This window comes from Salvelinus fontinalis, chromosome 23 (genome assembly GCF_029448725.1).
Source record: "Salvelinus fontinalis isolate EN_2023a chromosome 23, ASM2944872v1, whole genome shotgun sequence".
Taxonomy (NCBI): domain Eukaryota; kingdom Metazoa; phylum Chordata; class Actinopteri; order Salmoniformes; family Salmonidae; genus Salvelinus; species Salvelinus fontinalis.
The window spans coordinates 4053735-4071343 of NC_074687.1; the positions used below are offsets into that span (position 1 = coordinate 4053735).

Here is a 17609-nt window from a genome sequence, read left to right on the forward strand (position 1 = left end):
CCACAGTTGCATATCACTTAGAATGGAATAATGTATTGGGCATGCATTCTAAGTGTGCTCCATCGGCTAGTGTGCTTGGTGTGAAAGATAGCCACTGTGGTCTCCTGGCACTGCCTCGGGTCATATTCACAGTAGCCGATGGAGAAACGACACTATGGGAGAGAAAAATAGGAGAAATGCTGTTTAAATACTTACTTTGAACAAATACTACTGGATTATTATTCTGTGTGTTCTATATCTTTTCTTTGATGTATAATTTGATCGGTCAGTATCAGTGACTACATAAATTGAAGACTGAACAAAGAGGAGAGAACGATCCATGGTTGAAGTCTGGCCTTTTGTTTCTTGAAGTAATCCAGTCCTCTTCCTATCTTGATGATCCATCCGTTGTCAAAACTTAGGGATCATGATCATGTTTATAACCAACATTAAAGCAAAGATGATATAATGTGCATGTGCCAAATGGCCCATATATTGCCAAGCCATGCACATGCGTCCTGGGTGTGGAAATTGATTGATTGAAATGTATGGTATACCTGATCTCCCAGTAGTGAAACGTGGAGTACTGGAGGTCCAACACACACCCTGGCAGACACACACCCTGGCAGACACACACCATGGCAGACACACAACCTGGCAGACACATACCATGGCAGACACACACCCTGGCAGACACACACCATGGCAGACACATACCATGGCAGACACACACCCTGGCAGACACACACCATGGCAGACACACACACACCATGGCAGACACACACCCTGGCAGACACACACCATGGCAGACACACACCATGGCAGACACACACCATGGCATAACAGACACACACACCATAACAGACACACACCATAACAAACACACACCTTGGCAGACACACACCCTGGTTCTGTAGACTCTGCTTGAGCTCTAACAGGGCACTGGTCTGCTGGGAGGAATTATCCCCCTGCAACACACACACAAACACACACACACAAACACACAAGTGGATCAGGGAAATAACACATGAGAGACTTGGCATTGGGAATAGGTTTAGAACTGTGCAACAGCCCTAAAGAACACAAATGGAGCCACAAGCTATATACAGTGGCTTGCGAAAGTATTCACCACCCTTGGCATTTTTCCTATTTTGTTGCCTTACAACATGAAATTAAAATATATTTTTGGGGGGTTTGTATCATTTGATTTACACAACATGCCTACCCCTTTGAAGATGCAAACATTTTTTTTTTGTGGAACAAAGAAGAAAACTTGAGCGTGCATAACTATTCACCCCCCTAAAGTCAATACTTTTTGCAGCCATTACAGCAAGTCTCTATAAGCTTGGGACATCTAGCCACTGGGATTTTTGCCTATTCATCAAGACAGAACTGCTCCAGCTCCTTCAAGTTGGATGGGTTCCGCTGGTGTACAGCAATCTTTAAGTCATACCACAGATTTTCAATTGGATTGTGGTCTGGGCTTTGACTAGGCCATTCCAAAACATTTAAATGTTTCCCCTTAAACCACTCTGAGTGTTGCTTTAGCAGAATGTTTAGGGTCATTGTCTTGCTGGAAGGTGAACCTCTGTCCCAGTCTCAAATCTCTGGAAGACTGAAATAGGTTTCCCCTCAAGAATTTTCCTGTAATTAGCGCCATCCATCATTGCTTCAATTATGACCAGGTTCTCAGTCCCTGCCGCTGAAAAAAAGAATAGAAATGTATTTTCTCACTCTTTAGTATCTATGCATAGTCACTTTACAAATGACCTTGACTAACCTGTACCCCCGCACATTGACTCGGTACCGGTACCCCCTGTATGTAGCCTCGTTGTTATTATGTAATTATCTTGTGTTACTTTAATTTGATTTATTTTTTACTTTAGTTTATTTAGTAAACATTTTCTTAACTCTATTTCTTGAACTACATGGTTGGTTAAGGGCTTGTAAGTAAGCATACAGGGTAAGGTCTACCTACACATGTTGTATTTGGTGCATGTGACAAATACAATTTGATTTGATATATTGCTACAGTGTGGGCAGTATCAGAGGGAAAGAGAGAGGCTGAGATCTAGTATGAGGGAGAAGGGGATACAGGAAATTAGTTTAAAGAGTATATTGAGTAGAACGTCATTAGATATAGTCTCAAATATTTTGTTATCTTTTTTAAGAGCATCGGGCTGGCAGGTAGGATTTAGTGTCACCCTGCCTCCGTCTCTGGCCTACACTCCAGTACAGTAGGTGCCGGTAATGCACCATACCGTTGGATGCCAACCGCCGATAATCCCCACCGAAGAAGATGACCGATGACTTCCGACATCCGTTTAAATTCAAAATGCGAAAACCCTCTGTTAATCCTGAACGCGTAATTTTATCTGCATTTCGATTTTGTTTAGAATGTAGCTAGTTTGTTTTTGTAACAACACTTTATAACTTGGTAGGATTCAGTATTTGCCTTGGCCCATCCGCATATGATGTTTTTTGCACTATAATCAAAAATAGTTTAGAAACTTTGTGTTATAACATTGGCGTCCCTGCACGCCTCGACGTTCTACTCAATATACTCTTTAAACTCATTTCCTGTATCCCCTATCAACCAACAAGTAAATATGGCAATGCTATGTCGTGGGCTATACGTATTTTCCCCAATTCAGGTAACGATGAAGTCTAATTTATTAAAGGAAGAGAATCTTTCTGGCAGGCAGTTGTAACTAAGCAATCAGTCAGATGACTGGTTGTTGAACCAACACGTCTAGTGTTCCATACGGGGGGGAATTCATTTACAATATATTTTTGGAAGCATTGTAGGAAACGTATTTTTTTATGTATTTTTAAATGTATTTTAATTCATGATATTTTGTTAATTTATTTGGAATACATTTGTATGGAATATATTATTTGGACAATTGTAAATATTTTTTTTCGGTTTGGGATCATCTGAGTTGACTCCTTCATAGTTAGTATAACATTGCCTTTTCTCATTCTCTTCATGTGTTGCATATTTGATGATACAGTATTTCTGTGTATTATTCTAGGCTTTAACATAAACGATGCCTCTGCCTTGGTTAAATTCATTCTGCAGCAAGTTCACCAGAGCACGGATTCCACAAGTAGGGTGGACGGTGCTGCGGACTTTCAAGGGCAGGCCCTACGTCTAAATGCAATCAACTCAAAGCTGTTTATTACCTAATGTTACTTACACTTTGATTACAGGCTAATGGCAGTGATATAATGGAAATGTCATTTTAAATAAACCCCTGGGACTAAACCCCCTGAATCCATGGTCTTTCAGTTGCTGGATGAGCAGATGCAAGAGCATGAGAAGTATGGTGGTAATCCAGAGCAACCCAGTAAACAGCACGTGGTGACGCGGGAGAAGAAGCTAGTGGAGGGAAGTTGCCTGCAGAAGGTGGGGCTCCTATCAGTTTAGATGAATAACTTCTCATCTGGGGGCTAGCCTAGTGGTGGGAAATCCTAACCTGTCAGATGTGGGTGCATGCTTTTGCTCCATCCGAGTAGTAACACACCTGATTCTACTAAGTGAAGGTTGCCCACCTCTAGACCAAGTGTGTGTTTTGCATAGTGTGACCATTTTCTTCTCCAGGACTTGTATTTAATTCAGTTATCTGTGCTTGAGGTCATGCAGTGAAGTTGTAATGATGAGTCTGATTGTTAACTTGGTTTTTATTGTGAAGTATTAAAGTAAAAATATTTTAAAGTACTACGAAGTAGTTTTTTGGGGGTACAATGCATTCGGAAATATTCAGACCCCTTGACTATTTCCACATTTTGTTACGTTACAGCCTTATTCTAAAACTGATTAAATAGTTTTTTCCCCCTCAATCTACACAATACCCCATAATGACAAAGCAAAAACAGGTTTTTATAACTTTTGGTGAATTTATAAATAAATAAAAATATTTGCATAAGTAATCAGTACTTTGTTGAAGAACCTTTGGCAGTGATTACAGCCTCAAGTCTCCTTGGGTATGACGCTACAAGCTTGGCACTCGAAACGGGCTGTCATGTGCCTTTTACTGAGGAGTGGCTTCTGTCTGGCCACTCTACCATAAAGGCCTGATTGGTGGAGCGCTGCAGAGACTGTTGTCCTTCTGGAAGGTTTTCCCTTCTCCACAGAGGAGAGCTCTCCCTGACCAAGGCCGCTCTCCCTTGATTGCTCAGTTTGGCCGGGCGGTCAGCTTTAGGAAGAGCCTTGGTGGTTCCAAACTTCTTCCATTTAAGAATGATAGAAGCCACTGTGTTCTTAGGTACCTTCAAAGCTGGTTTTTTTTTTGGTACCCTTCCCCAGATCTGTGCCTTGACACAATCCTGTCTCAGAGCTCTACAGACAATTCCTTCAACCTCATGGCTTGGTCAACTGCGGGACCTTTATATAGACAGGTGTGTGTTTCTTTCCAAATCATGTCCAATCAATTGAATTTACCACAGTTGGACTCCCAAGTTCTAGAAACATCTCAAGGATAATCAATGGAAACGGGATGCATCTGAGCTCAATTTCGAGTCTCAGAGCAAAGGGTCTGAATACTTATGCAAATGTGAAGTTTATTTTATTTTATAAATTTGCTAAATATTCAAAGACCTGTTTTCGCTTTGTCTTTATGGGGTATTGTGTGTAGATTGAGGATTTGTTCAAATGTAATCCATTTTAGAATAAGGCTGTAACATAACAAAATGTGGAAAAGGGAAGTGGTCTGAATATTTCCGAATGCATTGTATCTGTACTTTACTATTTATATTTTTGACAACTTTTATTCCACTACAATCCTAAAGAAAATAATGTACTTTTTACTCCATAAATTTTCCCTGTGCATAAATTTAAAAAAGAAAATGGTGCTGTCTGGTTTGCTTAATATTGTAACGGCTGTCGTCTTCCTCCTCGTCTGAGGAGGAGAAGTTTGAAGGTTCAGAGGACCAATGCGCAGCGTGGTAATTGTTCATCTTATTTAATGAAGTGAACAACTCAAAATACAAAAACAACAAAGTGAAAACCGAAACAGTTCTATCTGGTGCAGACACACAAAGACTGAAGACAACCACCCACAAAACACAATAGAACACAGGCTACCTAAATATAGTTCCCAATCAGAGACAATGACTAACACCTGCCTCTGAGAACTATATCAGGCCAAACGAGAAACCCCACATAGAAACAGAAAACATAGATCATACCCACCCAACTCACACCCTGACCACACTAAAACAGACATACAAAAGAACTATGGTCAGAATGTGACAAATATAAGGAATTTAAAATGATACTCGAGTATATTTGAGCAATTACATTTACTTTGACTTTTACTAAAGTAATTTTCTATTAAGGTATCTTTACTTTTACTGAACTATGACAATTGGGTACATTTTCCTCCTCTGTGATTTTTAATTGTTCTTTCTCTACTCAGGCATACATAGTATACCTGTAATTCACAAGAACATCCCTTCAGTCAACAACCAGCTGAAATGTATCAAGCATCTTGAGCGATAAGACCTAAGTTTTTACTTTGATGTTAGTGTAGAGTTAACATCACATTTAATTCCTGTGAAGTATATGCTGCTGTATACCTTCTGGTTATTTGATTCTGAAAACTACAGAACAAAAATATAAACGCAACATGTGAAGTGTTGGTCCCATGTTTCATGAGCTGAAATAAAAAGTCCCATAAATCTTCCATACGCACAAATGTTAATTCTCTCAAATTTTGTGCACCCATTTGTTTATATCCGTTAGTGAGCATTTGTCCTTTGCCAAGATAATTAATCCACCTGACAGGTGTGGCATACCAAGAAGTTGATTAAACAGCGTGATTGTGACACAGGTGCACCTTGTGGTGGGGACAAATAAAATGCCAGTCTAAAATGTGCAGTTTTGTCAAAATGCTACAGATGTCTCAAGTTATGAGGGAGCGTGCAATTGGCTTGCTGGCTGCAGGAATGTCCACCAGAGCTGTTGCCAGATAATTTAATGTTAATTTCTCTACCATATGCCACCTTCAACTGCCTTTTAGAGAATTTGGCAGTACGTCCAACTGGCCTCACAACTGCAGACCACGTGTAATCATGCCAGCCCAGGACCTCCACATCCAACTTTGTCACCTGCAGGATGTTCTGAGATGCCATCGGACAGCTGATGAAACTGGATTTGCAAAACCAAAGAATTTCTGCAGAAACCGTCTCAGGGAGACTCATCTGCTTGCTCGTTGTCCTCACCAGAGTTTTGATCTGCCTGCAGTTCAGCGTTGTAACCAACTTCAGTGGGCAAATTCTCACCTTCAATGGCCACTGGCACGCTGGAGAAGTGTACTCTTCATGGATGAATCCAGGTTTCAACTGTACCAGGCAAATGGCAGACCGTGTGTATGGCGTTGTGTGGGCGAGTGGTTTGCTGATGTCAACATTGAACAGAGTTATATGGACAGGCAAACTACAGAACGAACACAATTGCATTTTATCGATGGCAATTTGAGTGCAGCTACTGTGAGATCTTGAGGTCCATTGTCGTGCCATTCATCCCCCACAATCACCCCATGTTTCAGCATGATAATGCACCACCCCATGTTGGTTTTCTGATCCACGCCCCCTTTAAAAAAGTGTTTTTAAGTATCTGTCACCAACAGCTTATCTGTATTCCCAGTCTTGTAAAATACATATTAGGGCTGACTGCATTTATTTAAGTTGACTGATTTCCTTTTGTGAAATCTAAGCCACTTTCATCTCTCGTTCTACCTGTCCAGGATCCAGCCACTCAAGCTGCCCCATAGTCTCCCTACTGAAGAAGGCACCTACCTGAACAGCAGAGAGATGATCATACGACACCTCAAACATGTAGAGGACAGTAAAGCTGTGAATAAGTAGTTTGTCTGGTCTATCAAAAAATCCATGATTCAAATGACTCAGTGAAATCCCTGTACATGTGTTCAGTCTAGACCTGGACTGAAACCTGTCTGTCCCACCTCTTATATTTCTAACAAAAACATGAAGCAAAAGTCAGAGGGAAATGCAACAACAGTGATGATCAGCTTATTTTATTAAGATCAAGCTCATTTTTATAGAAAACCTCAAACCTGTGCTACCATCACACACTGACAAGACTGGAATGGAGGATGGCGATTGTGGGATGAAACTGGCACTTGGTTGTTGCTACTGAACCGCTGGTTGAGTTCGCCCACACATCGGTTCAACAAAGGCAAATGACATGGATCGATGTTAATGTAGCAAGCTTTACTGTTCGTAAGGATGGTTCTTTGTTAAAAATGCAAGTCCATAAATTAGAATCAAATCTGTTATGATACAGGGTAACTGCATCAAGGCTGAAGCTCAGGTTTTACACTTCAATTGGAATCAAATGAACCATTTCTGCACAGAACCATTTCAAGGGGAGCCAGTCAGAGCAGAAAGAGTTCAGTGACTCACAGGAATCCTCCTTTTACTTGCCAGTCGAATATAAATGACCTAAAATATGATTTAAAGTCCAAACAAAATAAGTCAGAATTTCATCCATAAAATAAATGGAAAACTATAATAAATAAGGAAATTACAGGAGGGGGAAAAGGAAATTGATAAAACTGGAGGAGATGGTTCTGCCAGTTAGTGGGTATTAGCCCTGAGAGACAGGTTGAAGGCTGACAGTCTTCTAGTCATCTTCAGAACCGGAGTCTGAATCGTGTCCTCTCCCTCTGATGGTCTTCTCCACCTTGGTGAACTTTGAACCAGATTTCTGTGTCAGGGTGGGGGGCTCCATTAGGTTACCACTGGAAGAGAAGACAAGGGGAGAGGGGTGTTATGATGTAGGATTTAAAGGGATACTTTGAGATTTTGGCAATGAGGCTCTATCTACTTCCAGAGTCAGGTGAACTTTGTCTATATGCACCATTTATGTCTCTGTCCAGTATGAAGGAAGTTGAAGAGGTAGTTTTGTGAGCCATGTTACTAGCGTTAGCGCAATGACTGGAAGTTTATGGGTATTTGCTAGCATGCTATCTAAAATCCATTTAATAAGACTAATCAGCATGTGGTTGTGCATGAACAGGTAAGGCTTTCTATTCCTTCGCACATCAACCAATGGCCTCATGCTTGACAGGAAATACCTAGACGGATCATCTTTCTAGCTAGAGGTGTGATTATCTGTAGGAATCACACCCGTCTGTGTACCTGTAGTTGATGACGTCAGAGCAGCCCAATCTCCACTCCAGCACCTCTGTGGAGAACTCGTCCGTGTTCCCCAGGTCGGTGAATCCCACCACGTAATCCTTGGTCTTCCCGTCCTTAACCAGCGCCAAGGTGGGAATCACCTTGATCCGCAGCCTCTCTGTCAGGAACGGCGCCTTGTCCACATTCAGCTTGATGAACTTAGTCTCCAGGTGCTTCTTGGCCAGGATGCCCAGGTGCTTGTCCAGGATCTTGCATCTTTATAACGTAGGGGAGAGGAGACAGCATGGTTAAGCTGGTAGAAGCTGCAATTAAGGTTTACTGGGCAATAAATCCCCTTCTAATCCCTTTCTTAAGGATTTTGGGAGGATAAGCTCATTCCGGAGCAGGGCTCAATTCATTAGCAGCAGTAAAAAGGTTTGCGGCCTGGAATAGCAGGAGAAAAACAGGAAGAGGGGGAACATTGCTGTGTTGCCAACCTGAAAGTGGAGTCTCTGTAGAAATGGCAGACCACACGATTGCTCTCCTTCACCTCTGGGAAGAAATCTTTCTCACTGGGGATTTCCTTATACTCCCCATGCCCTTTAGACAGCCACTCCTTATGGGACAGAGCACACACACTATGATGAGTTGTTACTGTTATGACATACACACAAAAGTATGTGGACACTTTCAAAATAGATGGATTCTGCTATTTCAGCCACACCTGTTGCCGATAGGTGTATAAAATAGTCTACACAGCCATGCAACCTTCATAGACAAACATTTGCCTTACTGAAGAGCTCAGTGACTTAACATGGCACCATCATAGGATGCCACCTTTCCAACAAGTCAAATTTATGCCCTGCTCGAGCTGCCCGGGATAATGTTCTGGGGCTGTTTTTCATGGTTTGGCCCCTTCAACTCTGTACTTCCAACTTTGTGGCAACAGTTTGGGGAAGGCCCTTTCCTGTTTCAGCAGAACTCCCCCGTGCACAAAGCGAGGTCCATACAGAAATGGTTTGTCAAGATCGGTGTATTAGAACTTGACTGTCTGGCAGAGCCCTGACCTCAACCCCATCAAATACCTTTGGGATGAATTGGACCGCCGACTGCGAGCCAGGCCTAATCACCCCAAATCAGTGCCCATCCTCACTAATGCTTGTGGCTGAATGTATGCAAGTTCCTGCAGCAAAGTTCCAACATCTAGTGGAATGCCTTCACAGAAGAGTGGAGGCTGTTATAGCAGCAAGGGGGGGGGGTGGGGTAACTCCATATTAATGCCCATGATTTTGGAATGAGATGTTCGATGAGCAGGTATCCAGTGTAAGTTGATGGACTAAAGCAAATGCTTGTTAGGCATCCACCAGATCCTCAGCCTTTCCCACCTACCTGCTTCTGTTTCTGGGTTTTCTTGAGGGCCTCCATCCTCCTCTCCTTCAGCCTTTCCATCTCGTCGTCATCCATGCGCTCCAGCTTCCCCAGCTCTGCATCCAGCTGCTCCTCCACCATCCTGGCTGACTGCAGCACTTGCTGCTCCAGCGCTTTGGCCATGATCTCCATCGACTGACTCGCCATGATGAAAAGCTTTGAAACTTCTGACACAATCACTCTATTCCTGAGGGATGGGGGGGGGGGGGGGGGGGGGGTGAGTGAGCGTCAGAGACAATTTTATAGATTGAATTTCTATCTCTGAAATGCAATGGTTGGCCTAACGATTAAGCCAACTAGCTAATAACCCTGGCTGGTGACCCTGGCTGGTGACCAAACTACACACTGATGTTTTAAATCGAACACAACCAACGTTAGATAGCTAGTAATTTCCGTTAGTTACATTAGCTATCTGGCGTAGTAAACTCAACTCGAGGGGAACTAAACTACAGACCAGCTTAAGTTATTCCCCTTTAGAAAGTTATCCAACTACTTAGTCTTACAAGATACAACTTAACAGTAACGTTGGTTAACTATTTTGAAAGTTCTGCTATTTGATTTACCCACCTATCGCTAACAAATTACCATTGTCTGTTAGCTAACGTTAATTAGCAAGAAAGCTAACGTTAGCCAAAGACAAAGTCCCAATTGAACAAGAGATGCCAGATGTTTGTTAGCCTACTATGAATCGTATCAGCTTTCAGACAAAGTAGAGAGATATGTCAAAAATGAACAAAGGAACAATCACTGGCGTCGTTTTAGCCTAGCTCGCTAGCTACATCAAGGTAGGGCTGTTAGCTAGGCTAACAACTGCGTGGTCAGAAAACGCTGGGTAGCTAGCTAACGTTAGCGACCTGTCAAAAACGACCAAGTTGCCCAGACACTGAAGCTACAAGATTACAACAAAAAGCAACCACTTATGTTAATAGGGCCGACTGAATTTATTATTTGTACATGACTTTATCAATATTATAAATCTGGCTAGCCTACTCACCAAAAGCGGTCCGTGCACAAAGGCAGAACCCTTGCTCAGTGTCGTACAGAATGAGATTTTAGTCACAATTATACAGAAGGTTGCCCCCTGCTGGATGAGAATGAACTGTGTCCAGATGACACGAGTCCTTTTTCTGAACCAGTCGAAATCACGCATCAACGTCTTATCATGGACGTATACAAATGAATGCTAATAGGACAAAAAGCCGAAACAAACGAAAATTCAACTAGTGTACTGTCATTCCAGGTTCAATGTTGCCCTTGACTGAGTTAGCTGAAGTTGGCTAACTAACTAGCGACAAGAACGTTATCCAGCCTGCACACCAAACAGACGAGCGTACACAACAGTTACATGTTGTTGTTTTTTACAGGCAAGTCGACACCTCATTACTATATATATATATATATATATATATATATATATATATATATATAGTAATGACTCATTACTATATATATATATATATATATATATATATATATATATAGTAATGACTCATTACTATATATATATATATATATATATATATATATATATATATATATATATATATATATATATATATATAGTAATGACATGAGCAGGTCTCGAACCCTCGACGTTAAGGCTAATCTGAAGACGGTGCTGGCTAAAACTGGCGAGTGTAGAGAGTATCGGGATACTGTTATCCACGTCGGCACCAACGATGTTAGGATGAAACAGTCAGAGGTCACCAAGCGCAACATAGCCTCAGCGTGTAAATCAGCTAGATATAGCTTCAGCGTGTAAATCAGCTAGAAAGATGTGTCGGCATCGAGTAATTGTCTGGCCCCCTCCCAGTTAGGGGCAGTGACGAGCTCTACAGCAGTCTCACAACTCAATCACTGGTTGAAAACTCTTTTCTGCCCCTCCCAAAATATAGAATTTGTAGATAATTCTGGGACTCACCCACAAACAGGACCAGGCCTGGCCTGTTGAGGAGTGACGGACTCCATCCTAGCTGGAGGGGTGCTCTCATCTTATCTACGAACATAGACAGGGCTCTAACTCCCCTAAAATGCAGCATTCCCCAAGAAAGGATGGCTTTCACTTCAGCAGTGATAAATTCATGAACTTCTTTGAGGAAAAGATCATGATCATTAGAAAGCAAATTACAGACTATTCTTTAAATCTGCGTATTCCTCCAGGGCTCAGTTGTCCTGAGTCTGCACAACTCTGCCAGAACCAAGGATCAAGGGAGACACTCAAGAGTTTTAGTACTATATCTCTTGAAACAATGATGAAAATGATGGCCTCAAAACCTTCATGCTGCATACTGGACCCTATTCCAACTAAACTACTGAAATAGCTGCTTCCTGTGCTTGGCCCTCTTACATTTAACATAATAAACGGATCTCTATCCACCGGATGTGTACCAAACAATAATAAAGCCTTTCTGGAAAAAGCCAAACCGTGACCCAAAAAATATAAAAAACTATCGGCCTATATCAAATCTCCCATTCCTCTCCAAAATTTTAGAAAAAGCTGTTACGCAGCAACTCACTGCCTTCCTGAAGACAAACAATGTATACGAAATGCTTCAGTCTGGTTTTAGACCCCATCATAGCACTGAGACTGCACTTGTGAAGGTAGTAAATTACCTTTTAATGGCGTCAGACCGAGGCTCTGCATCTGTCCTCGTGCTCCTAGACCTTAGTGCTGCTTTTGATACCATCCATCACCACATTCTTTTGGAGAGATTGGAAACCCAAATTGGTCTACACGGACAAGTTCTGGCCTGGTTTAGATCTTATCTGTCGGAAAGATATCAGTTTGTCTCTGTGGATGGTTTGTCCTCTGACAAATCAACTGTAAATGTTGGTGTTCCTCAAGGTTCCATTTTAGGACCACTATTGTTTTCACTATATATTTTACCTCTTGGTGATGTCATTCGGAAACATAATGTTCACGTTCACTGCTATGCGGATGACACACAGCTGTACATTTCGATGAAACATGGTGAAGACCCAAAATTGCCCTCTCAGGATGCCTGTGTTTCAGACATAAGGAAGTGGATGACTGCAAATTTGAGATCTTTTAGATCTTCTGTTGAATCTGACAATTAATCTTGATGGTTGTACAGTCGTCTCAAATAAAACTGTGAAAGAGCTCGGTGTTACTCTGGACCCTGATCTCTCTTTTGACGAACATATCAAGACTGTTTCAAGGACAGCTTTTTTCCATCTACGTAACATTGCAAAAATCAGGAACTTTCTGTCCAAAAATTATGCAGAAAAATGAATCCATGCTTTTGTCACTTCAGGTTAGACTACTGCAATGCTCTACTTTCCGGCTACCCGGATAAAGCACTAAATAAACTTCAGTTAGTGCTGAACACGGCTGCTAGAATCTTGACTAGAACCCAAAAATGTGATCATATTACTCCAGTGCTAGCCTCTCTACACTGGCTTCCTGTTAAGGCAAGGGCTGATTTCAAGGTTTTACTGCTAACCTACAAAGCATTACATGGGCTTGCTCCTACCTATCTTTCCGATTTGGTCCTGCCGTACATACCTACACGTACGCTACGGTCACAAGACGCAGGCCTCCTAACTGTCCCTAGAATTTCTAAGCAAACAGCTGGAGGCAGGGCTTTCTCCTATAGAGCTCAATTTTTATGGAATGGTCTGCCTACCCATGTGAGAGACGCAGACTCAGTCTCAACCTTTAAGTCTTTATTGAAGACTCATCTCATCAGTAGGTCCTATGATTAAGTGTAGTCTGGCCCAGGAGTGTGAAGGTGAACGGAAAGGCACTGGAGCAACGAACCGCCCTTGCTGTCTCTGCCTGGCCGGTTCCCCTCTCTCCACTGGGATTCTCTGCCTCTAACCCTATTACAGGGGCTGAGTCACTGGCTTACTGGTGTTCTTCCATGCCGTACCTAGGAGGGGTGCGTCACTTGTCTGGGTTGGCGCCCCCCCCTTGGGTTGTGCCGTGGCGGAGATCTTTGTGGGCTATACTCAGACTTGTCTCAAGATGGTAAGTTGGTGGTTTAAGATATCCCTCTAGTGGTGTGGGGGCTGTGCTTGGGCAAAGTGGGTGGGGTTATATCCTGCCTATTTGGCCCTGTCCGGGGGTAGCGTCGGACGGGTCCACAGTGTCTCCCGACCCCTCCTGTCTCAGCCTCCAGTATTTATGTTGCAGTAGTTTATGTGTCGGGGGGGTAGGGTCAGTTTGTTATATCTGGAGTATTTCTCCTGTCTTATCCGGTGTCCTGTGTGAATTTAAGTATGCTCTCTCTAATTCTCTCTTTCTTTCTCTCGGAGGACCTGAGCCCTAGGACCATGCCTCAGGACTACCTGGCCTGATGACTCCTTGCTGTCCCCCGTCCACCTGGCCATGCTGCTGCTCCAGTTTCAACTGTTCTGCCTGCGGCTATGGAACCCTGACCTGTTCACCGAACGTGCTACCTGTCCCAGACCTGCTGTTTTCAAGTCTCTAGAGACAGCAGGAGCGGTATAGATACTCTGAATGATCGACTATGAAAAGCCAACCGACATTTACTCCTGAGGTTCTGACTTGTTGCACCCTCGACAACCACTGTGATTATTATTATTTGACCCTGCTGGTCATCTATGAACATTTGAACATCTTGGCCATGTTCTGTTATAATCTCCACCCGGCACAGCCAGAAGAGGACTGGCCACCCCTCATAGCCTGGTTCCTCTCTAGGTTTCTTCCTAGGTTCTGGCCTTTCTAGGGAGTTTTTCCTAGCCATCGTGTTTCTACTCCTGCATTGCTTGCTGTTTGGGGATTTAGGCTGGTTTTCTGTACAGCACTTTGAGATATCAGCTGATGTAAGAAGGGCTTTATAAATACATTTGATTTGATAGTCAAGGACCGATAGGAATGTCGACTGAATATTTCTATAGAAGAAGGCAATTTTTAATCTCAGCTACTTAACTAACTCGTCAATATGCTTTTTAAAAGACAGTTTTTCATCTATCCAGATATCTGTAAGCACAGACACGACCAATATGGACACCAACCAGAGTACATATGCTTAAATCATCAGTTATTTTTATGTGCTCTAGAGAACAACTTATACTTAGTTTTACCTGTATTCAATAATAATTTCAAGTAAATAACTTTTTATGTTATCCAATGAAGGCAGGCTGTAGTTCAGATAGAGCCTGGTCAACCGTGGGGCAATAGCATACACAACAGTATCATCGGCATACAAGTGCAGGTTGCATTTTTTTACAGACAAATCGATATTGTTTATGTAAACAGTAAAAAGTACAGGACCCAGAATCGACGCCTGCTGTACACACTTCGTAATATCCAGGAAACGTGATTTAATACCATCAGTAGATACACATTGAGTTCTATTTGTCAAGTAATTATTAAACCAGTTACATGGAGCCTGGTCTAGGCCAATTGGGGAACGCCTCTGAATTAGCAGTGAGTGATCAACACTATGGAAAGCCTTTGACAGGTCAATGAAGAGGGCAGCACCATGTTGTCTTTTATCCATACAGTTACCCACCTCATTTATAACTAGGGATGCACAGAGATAGTACTATGACCTGGTCTGAAACTCAACTAATGTACATTTAGAATACATTTCAAAGATAAAAAGATCTTTACTGAGAATTAATCAAAGATTCTAATATTTTAGCAAGGCAAGAATGTTTAGAAATAGGCCGATAATTATTTAGGTCACAAGGGTCACCACTTTTGTGAAGGGGTAGTACATGGGCCACATCCCAAACCTTGGGGATAGTACCAGATATAATTGTCAGGTTAAACATATGGGTTAATAATTCAACAATCAGGGGGGCAGACAACATCAGCAAAAATGGATCAAGCATATCAGCACATTTTGTTTTACATCAATCTTCCGCAAGGTATCTAATACATCACAGATAGTAAATTGTTGAAACAAAGATTCACTATAAGTTGACGGGTTAACCATTGAGTCAACTAGAGGCTGGCAGAGGGAAGACCAGTCGATTGACTGACAAGGGTCAACTACACCACCGTTTCTCTCAAATAGAAAGCCTGCCGAGATAAAAATATGATTAAAAGCGTCACTTATCCCATTCTTCTCAGTTATGATGCCAGTCAGACAGAACTTGCTTAGACAGTGAAGAAGTGGAATTTGTACTTGTCAGTGCATTTACTGTTTTCCAAAATGTAAAAGGATCACCATCAGAGTCAGAGATGGAGCTTAAAAAGTAGCTTTATTTAGCTTCATAATCGAGATAGTGCATTGGTTTCTCAATTGTCTGAAAGATTGCCAGTCCACTACAGAATTAGTTTTCCTTGCTTTGGCCCATGCCTGATTTCTCTACTGAATGAGCTTAGATATTTCTTTAGAAAACCAAGTGTTAGATCTATATTTGACACTGAATTGTTTAAAAGGGGCGTGTTTATCTGCCAGAGGAATGAATATAAAGGAGAAATGTTGTAGATCCAACTCAGGGTCAGTCATACAGGAGACAGTGGCTAAATGGCATGGAAAACCCCTTGAGCAGAAAACAAAAGAAATATGTGTCTTCTAAATTAAACAAGGATTAGTATTTTGCTGTTTCGTATCTCTAATACATACTATGGGACAATGATCACTGAGATCATATGTAAATACTCTACTAGACAAATATTTATGGGGGTTATTAGTAAGAATGAAATCAAGCAATGAAGAGTTAACAGGGTTTTTCACATTTAGCCGTGTGGATTTTGAGATCAAAAAATCTAATGTACCTCATTGCTATAAGAGCTAAACACTGTACCAGTGTACCATCTGCAGCTATTTGTTAAGTGAGTTGAGACTTTTCCAAGCTCCCTGGCCAACCACGTGAGAGCAGAGCAGATTGAGCATTTGACAGACTTCACTCAAATCGCTGGATGCAGGGGCGGGAAATGGGAGATCAATGTTGACTGAGCTCAGTCCACACTGATGAAGCTCCCGCCAAAGGAGTGGAGCTGCTGCAGGGGACCAGATCTGCTGCAGGGGACCAGAGCTGCTGCAGGGGACTAGAGTTGCTGCAGGGGACCAGAGTTGCTGCCAATGTTCCATTCTGGGTGTGCAGAGGATATCTTGGTGTGACTCCTGTTGTAGGGTTGGGGCAGCCATGGGAGGCAGGAGGGTCCCAGGCGGGAGTAGGGAGGGTAACCAAAACTAACCTGGGAGGGAGGTTGTGGAGGGAATAGAGGGTGGTGTGGATGGCAGTGTAGCTGGCTAAGCTCCAAACTCTCAGCACATGGGGCCTGATGATGTGAATGATACATGGTGTGGACTGCATCATGTGGTGCACTATCCTCAACAGTGATTTGCCAGACCCTAGGGTAGTGTTCGGTGGCCACATTCCAAACCTTGGGGATAGTACCAGATATAATTGTCAGGTTAAACATATGGGTTAATAATTCAACAATCAGGGGGGCAGAGAGCATCAGTGGCCGCTATTGTGTCGGCCAAACAACGCCATTTACCTGTGACTGTATTCATGTTACAGCACTGCATCTTGTGCCTTGTGACACCTCTACTGTGGGGCTCTATAACACCCATAAAACCTAGCGGTCAAACAGGGAAATGTTTTGTGTAGGCTTACCCTGGCGTGACGTTTTGATAACCATGTAAATCTCGGACAAGGTGACTTTTATCAATATATTTGGCACTATTCACTCGCAGATAAAAAAAAAATGCTAATTAGCATCAAAGTAGACATCATGAAAAACTGTAAATCCCTGCAAGCTCCTGCATGTCATCTCTAGCTGACACCTTTGCTAACAGGTTTTATGTCAGTTTAAAACTTGCTCAAGACAGTTCACAGAATTATCAATTTAAAGAAATGTAGCCAATATATTCACTACTACATTTAGTTGGCAGTCTCATCCAGATCAGCATGGCAGTTGTTCTCTACATACTGATAAAGGTCACCTTGTCCTAGAGAGATTTACACGGTTAGGTCGCAGCAGGGTCAGGCTACATGAAACACAGGCCTTATTTGAAGTGCTTCTAAACTCCCCCATGGGAAACATTAATGGTGGGAAAACCAATATTTGAAATCTGTCCCCAAATGCCAAATATTTTATAAAATCT

At 42.3% G+C, this 17609-nt stretch overlaps 1 protein-coding gene and 1 long non-coding RNA gene across 2 annotated transcripts; one reads left to right on the top strand and one right to left on the bottom strand.

Annotated features, from left to right (window-relative positions):
* The first annotated feature begins 2308 nt into the window (after positions 1 to 2308).
* On the top strand, positions 2309 to 6929 carry LOC129820737 (uncharacterized). The gene is made up of 3 exons (XR_008754231.1): positions 2309 to 2633; positions 3272 to 3388; positions 6729 to 6929. It is a non-coding gene; the product is annotated as an uncharacterized LOC129820737 (long non-coding RNA).
* A 74-nt stretch (positions 6930 to 7003) lies between these two features.
* Positions 7004 to 10653, bottom strand: LOC129820736 (thioredoxin domain-containing protein 9-like). The gene is made up of 5 exons (XM_055877651.1): positions 10547 to 10653; positions 9514 to 9739; positions 8622 to 8740; positions 8146 to 8400; positions 7004 to 7745 (listed from the first exon to the last, which is right to left on the bottom strand). Exons 2-5 carry the CDS (start codon positions 9697 to 9699, stop codon positions 7628 to 7630), a joined length of 678 nt encoding a protein of 225 aa, XP_055733626.1. The 5' UTR covers positions 9700 to 9739; positions 10547 to 10653; the 3' UTR covers positions 7004 to 7627.
* Between the last annotated feature and the right edge of the window lie 6956 nt (positions 10654 to 17609).

Coding starts and splice junctions, on each gene's coding strand:
- LOC129820736 (XM_055877651.1), bottom strand. CDS start 9,699: ATGGCGAGTCAGTCGATGGAGATCATGGCCAAAGCGCTGGAGCAGCAA. Junction 8,401..8,621: donor TACAGAGACTCCACTTTCAG/GTTGGCAACACA, acceptor TACGTTATAAAG/ATGCAAGATCCTGGACAAGC. Junction 7,746..8,145: donor TCTGACGTCATCAACTACAG/GTACACAGACGG, acceptor CTTCTCTTCCAG/TGGTAACCTAATGGAGCCCC.